This window comes from Seriola lalandi, unplaced genomic scaffold, assembly GCF_002814215.2.
Source record: "Seriola lalandi dorsalis isolate HSWRI2012SDOR001 ecotype SW California unplaced genomic scaffold, Sedor1 jcf7180002049955, whole genome shotgun sequence".
In the NCBI taxonomy this organism is placed as follows: Eukaryota; Metazoa; Chordata; class Actinopteri; order Carangiformes; family Carangidae; genus Seriola; species Seriola lalandi.
The window spans coordinates 40,534-47,417 of NW_019520508.1; the positions used below are offsets into that span (position 1 = coordinate 40,534).

At 41.6% G+C, this 6,884-nt stretch overlaps 1 protein-coding gene across 1 annotated transcript in view; it reads left to right on the forward strand.

Moving 5' to 3' along the window:
- LOC111649109 (TNF receptor-associated factor 4) overlaps nt 1–6,283 on the forward strand; it is a 37,054-nt gene extending 30,771 nt beyond the window's left edge. Inside the window, exons 4-7 of the mRNA XM_023398878.2 lie at nt 104–265; nt 1,273–1,434; nt 2,294–2,449; nt 3,437–6,283. Coding sequence (XP_023254646.1) covers nt 104–265; nt 1,273–1,434; nt 2,294–2,449; nt 3,437–4,069 — 1,113 coding nt within the window. The 3' untranslated portion in view covers nt 4,070–6,283. The remainder of the gene's footprint in view (nt 1–103; nt 266–1,272; nt 1,435–2,293; nt 2,450–3,436) is intronic.
- Nucleotides 6,284–6,884: the final 601 nt, after the last annotated feature.

Genomic DNA, 6,884 nt, shown 5'->3' on the forward strand with positions numbered 1-6,884 from the left:
CCCTCCCTTCCCCCTCTTGTTGTTTTCTGCCTGGCCAACATGTGGCTGTGTGTTTGCTTGAGTCTGATGACACATCGCCTCTCTGTCGTTGTGTCTGCCTCAGGGCCACTTCTCCACCTGCGCCTTCAATGTGATACCCTGCCCCAATCGCTGCTCCGTCAAGCTGACGCGCCGCGACTTGCCCGACCACCTGCAGCACGACTGCCCCAAGCGCAAGGTCAAGTGCGAGTTTTGTGGCAGCGAGTTCACCGGTGAAGCCTATGAGGTAAACACCCACTCCAGACCTGTTTTTCTATTTCCCTTTGTTGTTTTTTCCTGTTAGAACTCAGCGGGAGATTGATGTAAACAACCCGGAGTGAAGGCACATCATTTCCATGCCTAAATGAAAGCTGTCTTTGTGAAAAGCAGCAGGAAAGACCAATGCACACGTGTGTCGGTCTATTTTGAAATAACACGTGTGTTGGCAGAGGGAAAGAAGCTTTGACTGGGTCTTTTTATACTCGGTGTGTTTTCCTCAGAGTCTCCTCACGAACACCTCAGTCATTTCTACCAACCTGCCCCTCCTCTGTTTACTCTGGCCCTCCTGGTCTCCCCTCTGCACACAGTTACTGGGGCATTAATCCACCTTTTGGCTTTCACATTGGAATTACACATTCAAAACCAAAATGATACCTGTGTAAACCTGCAACTAACGATTATTCTCATTCATTGATTAATCTGAAGATTATTTTTCCAATTTTATTTAGTCAATAAAAAAGTAGTAAGAAAAATGCTAATTTCAATTTTAAATTGTCACAGTCATTTCAACAACAATAAATAGAATGAGTATTGCCACATAGGGCATTTTTTGACACTTTCAGCATTTTCTTAGAAAAGAATGTGGATCTTGATGTAAAAAATGTTGTCCTGAATTAGTTTGTGAAGATTGGTGCAAATGTGTGGGATTGTTTGGCCTTGGTTTAGATATGCACTCCACTGGGTGCCATTCAAGTGTATTATTATTTTGTTCTCACTTTATATTTGCAAATGTGTTCTTTCTTACTGTATGTACTCATGTTTCTCAAAGACGGGTCAAAACCCGACCTGCAGCCTCACTGCTCTCACAAACATTGTATATACTTTGTTATTAAAATGCAGTTTTGAGCTATGAAACCTGAAGTATATAAACTGCATTTGGGTAATCGGTAACACCTACTGTATCTACAGTGTTTGCTTGACGCTTGACTTTATGACCCTGCTCTAAATTGTGATCACCTCTCTTTTCTGTCCCAGAACCACCAAGGTGTGTGTCCTCAGGAGAGTGTTTACTGTGAGAACAAGTGTGGGGCGAGGATGATGCGTCGTCTGCTGTCCCAACACAGCATGGCCGAGTGTCCCAAACGCACACAACCCTGCAAGTACTGCGGCAAGGAGTTTGTGTTTGACACAATCCAGGTCAGTTTCACACAAAATTGACCAAATGCACGACAACTTTTGTTTTTGACATGTTGTTTGTGTTCAGCACCATTCGTGGCGTCTCTGTCTTGTGGTAGCTCGATGTTAGTGTGAGCTGCTGTTTTGCCATCTGGGCTTTTTATGTGAGAGCACCTGCCTCTGCACACATCTGGCCAGAGGCTGAGAAGTTAGTGTCTCTCTCTCCTCTCACAAATTTCGGATGAGATGTAGATGTAATAACTTGGTCGTTGGCTACCAGCCCCATTTTCATTATTGATTAATCTGATTATTTTCTCGATTAATCGCTTCATCAAACATCAATAAAATCGATAAAATTGTCCATCACAATTCCCCAGATCCCAAGGTGACCTCTTCAGATTGCCTTTTTTTTTTCAGCCAGTAATCAAAGATATTCAGTTTACTGTAAAAAAAAAAAAAAAAAAAATATCCTTTAACTGGAGAAGCAAGAACTGAAACATGATCAGGTGCTGATTCATTTTCTGTCCATCTTGGGTGTGTTTTATTACACTGACTTCCTGTTCTTCACGTGTTATTGTCAGCATGGGGCAAATATTTTCTCTGGCTTCGGGCTACATGATTATTTGTTTCCTATTTTTTCCTGGTCTATTTTTTTCCACTCTTTTTAATACCACATGTATTTTTTTTTTTTTTTACTTTCAAGGATATTTTTAGCAGTGCAAACATGAATTTGCAGCCCCACTGTGTAGTGTGTGTGTGTGTGTGTGTGTGTGTGTGTGTGTGTGTGTGTGTGTGTGTGTGTGTGTGTTCTTATCACTCATGCTATCGGTTAAGCAGTGTACATATTTACATATTCACATTGTCCCTGACTCCTCTACAGAACCACCAGTACCACTGCCCTCGGTTTCCTGTCCAGTGCCCAAACCAGTGCGGTACACCCAACATCGCCCGGGAGGACCTGGCAAACCATGTGAAGGACAACTGTGGCAGTGCGCTCGTTCTCTGTCCCTTCAAAGACGCCGGCTGCAAGCACAGAGTAAGACTGACCTGCATCATTTAACCTTTGAAGATTATTTCTGCCTCTGGAGGAACTTTACTGTTCACGATGCTGTTGATATATGCTAATCAACTGCCAGGCCTGTTTGTCTTTGTTGTTTACATGCATTCTTCTCCTTTATATTTCCTTCATATCCTCGCTCACTGCGTCCAGAGTAATGATTTTCCTTTCTTTTCAAACATACAGTGTTGTGCCTGTAGGGTCTATTTTAATGAGAGCAATACTTCTGTATTCGGACTGCACATTTCTGTCTATTTTTGAAACTGACATCAATTTGTGAAAATGTGGACACGCTCGAGGAGGAGCGGCACATCATTCTCTTTGTTTTCGGCTCGGCGCTCTGTTATGAATCACAAAGCATCTGGAAGCTTTATGTACAACATTTACAGATGGTGAAAACATGTCTCTTGAACAGCAGCGTGGCCATTAAATACAATAATCCAAGTGTCCACATCATCATGTTCAGTGTATGGCAGACTCATAAACACAAGTTGATCTGTGGATGCAATATTCAGCTCTGCGCTGTCGTCAAGAGATGTAAACAAATACAAGTACATTATTTGAAAATGATATTTCTATTTTTTCTCACACGATTTGGCACCAACGTCACACCACTTCCTGTCAAAGTCGTACTTCAGGCAAATCAAAAGATACAGACATCACATCATACACACACTGAAAACACACAAAGCAGCATCACTTTCCATGATGTAGATTTGCCAAAATGTAAGAATATAGTCACAGAGATAAAAAAAAAAATACTCAAGTGTAGGTAGGTTAAAGTTCAATATTCAGACTTTCAGCCACAGTCCTCCTCAGTAACTTTTCATCAACTTTCACTATATGATTTGTGCAGGGGAGGATGAAACTGATGATGCTCAGGTGTTTTGCAGAATCTGTACGTTTGGAAAAGTTTTACTGTGCAGCAGCTTCTCCATACTTAATCTCTCTGCTGTCTCTCTGCAGTGCCCCAAACTGGCCATCGGCCGCCACCTGGAAGACACCACTAAGTCTCACCTGACTATGATGTGTAACCTGGTGGGTCGCCAGCGGCAGGAGATCCTGGAGCTGCGGAGGGAGATGGAGGAGCTGTCCGTCAGTCACGACGGCGTCCTCATCTGGAAACTCAACGACTACTCGCGCAAACTCCAGGAGGCCAAACTCCGAAGCAACCACGAGTTCTTCAGCCCGCCCTTTTACACTCACCGCTACGGCTACAAGCTGCAGGTGTCGGCGTTCCTGAACGGTAACGGCAGCGGCGAGGGCTCCCACCTCTCCGTCTACATCCGCGTGCTGCCCGGAGAGTACGACAACCTGCTGGAGTGGCCCTTCTCCTACAAGGTGACTTTCTCCATCCTGGACCAGAGTGACCCGTCGCTTTCCAAACCCCAGCACATCACCGAGACCTTCAACCCCGACCCCAACTGGAAGAACTTCCAGAAGCCCTGCAGCAGCCGCAACTCGCTGGACGAGAGCACCCTTGGCTTTGGCTACCCCAAGTTCATCTCGCACGAGGAGATCAAGAAGAGGAACTACATCCGAGACAACTGCATCTTCATCAAGGCTTCTATAGAGATTCCCCAGAAGATAATGGCTTAAGATCCGAGCTTTGTTTTCTTTTTATGAAGGAGAAAGATAGGTTAAAGACTGAAGTGACACTTAACCTTGAAAACTTCTACACACTTACCCTTTAGATACTTTCTGCCCTTATAGCCTCTCCACCACAGAGCTTGACGCAAGTCTGTTTGGCTGTGTGAGCTGAATCGGAGGACTTGATCTATCACAGAGGAGAAAGTGTTTGGTGTGCAGAACCATCACTCTCTGTTTCTTTCTATTACTTTTTTTTTTTTTTTTTGTTAAATCTGTTTGCTGACCTTTTATCACAGTCTACAACACAAAGCCTTGGAAATCAAACAGTGCCTAGAGAGTTTATCTTAAGTTATATTTTTGTTGTTATTGCCGCAGTACAGATGCTAAAGATTATGGAAACGATATAAAATAAGGGTGAAGGGCCTCACTAAGCCTCTGCACTTAGAGTAGAGAGAAAGTTAAAGGCTGGTTAGAGACGTCCTGTTTTATCTGGAGTGAGGGAGCTCTGCAGACTCATGCTCAAGCCCAACTGCCTTTTGTTTACATGCCCGTACAGTATACTCCCACTGATCCCTTAACAAACACAGAGCCCTTGGTAAGAGACTACTCATGAGTCGATGTTTTCAGGTGATTTTTGGTTTAAAGGAACATTTTCACATTTGAACTGAGAAATTCGTCACCACTTTCATATCTGTGTGTTAAATATGAAGCTACACCCAACAGTCATTTAGCTTAGCTTAGCATATTTTAGCTTAGCAAGACATAAAAACAGAGGGATACAGCTAGCTTTGCTCTTTGCTTGTTCAACAAACAAGATTTAACATGTAAGCTAATGAACTTTAGAGATGCTGGTAGGCAGATTTTGTTACCTTACCTTAACAGAACCAGGCTAGCTGTTTCACCCTGTTCCCAGTCTTTACGCTAAGCTAAGCCCAATGACTGCAGGCTGAAGCTCCGTATTTGAAAGAGTAGTTTGATATTCGGGGGAATACGCCTATTTGCTTTCTTACCAAGAGTTAGATGAGAAGATCGATAACACTCTCGTGTCTGTGCGCTTCAGGAGTGTGGCGACGTACTAAACACAGACTTCATAGTGGCCCTTTGAGGCTTCGTATCTATTGTGGTGTCCGCCAGTAGGAGAGGAAAAAAAAAAGCACCTTTCGTTGGTCTTCGGATGAGCAGACAAAGAGGCCAGTTGTCACAGTACACGTGCATTTAATAGTGAAGGAAAAGCCATGTGGCCTTTTTATACAGTATGTCTTCGCATGAGGGTTTTAGGGGTGAGCAGGGCAACATAAACACATGCATGCTTCATGTGCTACCACCTGGACCACATTTTTGTACTGTAACCTGTATTCTTGAAATCCTCTCCCGTTGATGGCTATTTTGTCTCTTTTTTTGGACCATTTGAAAGTTGACAAATTGTCAAAGAGAAAAGTTTTTTTTGTTTGTTTGTTTTTATATACAGAAAATGTGAACACTGTTGGTAATGTAACCTATAAAGACAATGAACACTTGGCTGTGAAGTGTATTGTTTTACATAGCCCGGGCTATGGATGGTGCACGGAGGCTGTTGTTAATGACACCGTCTTTTCAATATATGTCGGTGTCTTGGGACGCACTGCACCTTGGCCGTTAGCACCGGTGGTATCACCGGTGTCCATCTTCAGCTCGGCATACAATGTGACGACGAGGATGTCGGTTGGAGGGAAGCAGCCCTGTGTGATATACCTGTCTCCATCACAGCACCATCAGAGGGATGGAGGACTTTGATGATACAATACACTCATGATGTATGTGAATACTAATGTAAAAATGCAGAAGCACATTCTGTCTTTTTATTACTATACATGGAAAAATTCCTGATTTCTTGTCATAATACCAGCTGATATTTTACAGTGATTTAAAGAAGTGAGAAGATAAAACTTTTTTTGTAAGATTCTGTATTTTTAAAAATACTTAGCTGTTTTATACAAACACTTTTCGTTGGAGAGTCGGGGTTGACTTTGGGAACTTTCAGACCCTTTCGTCTCTTGGACATTTGGATGATTTGTTTGTCCGTGTGGTTTGAGCCTCACATATTCTGTCTGTATTATTTCCTCTTAAAAGTATTTATTTTAAGGAGCTGTCGTGTGAGTTTTCACAGATGGCACAAATGTTTTAATATGTTGACTGATGAGTGCTTGTCAATTTCTTAATTGAAATAAAATACCATATATTATAGTTTTTTTTTTACCTGTTGATATTTAGTACAGCAGGTCCTCCATACTCTCCATATCTGTAAACCAGGGCCTGTATTTATTCATCAAACTTTTGCCTTATTGGACCTCTTAAAAACATTATTACAGGTTATTCTGTGATATGTTAATATGTAAGATCACATATAATTGTAATTTTTTACAAAAGTTAATTTTATTTATGTGAAATGTACAAGTCTCTCAAAACTTTACATGAGAAAAACAATCTAATACATTTATAATGTTTAAGTATTTAGTAAATGGTGATGAAATAATAGGAAATTGGCTGAAATGAAACAGTCTGCTGTTGGTAGACGAGCTACGTCACAGAAGTCATATTTAGTACTACACTTACAAGTGCAGACAATGAAGATAATATTTTTTTTAATCTTAGTAATGCATCTTTGTCAATAATATTTTGCATCCGTACATTTTTATAGTTCTTCCATTAGACTTTATTCTGAGCTTTGCGTTTTCAAAAAATAATTTGATCATGTTTTATGAGACTGAACAGTCTGAACAGGGTATTGAACACATCAAACCCATGTAGGTGCAGAATAGGTTTCTCACAAATAGAGCAATCATTG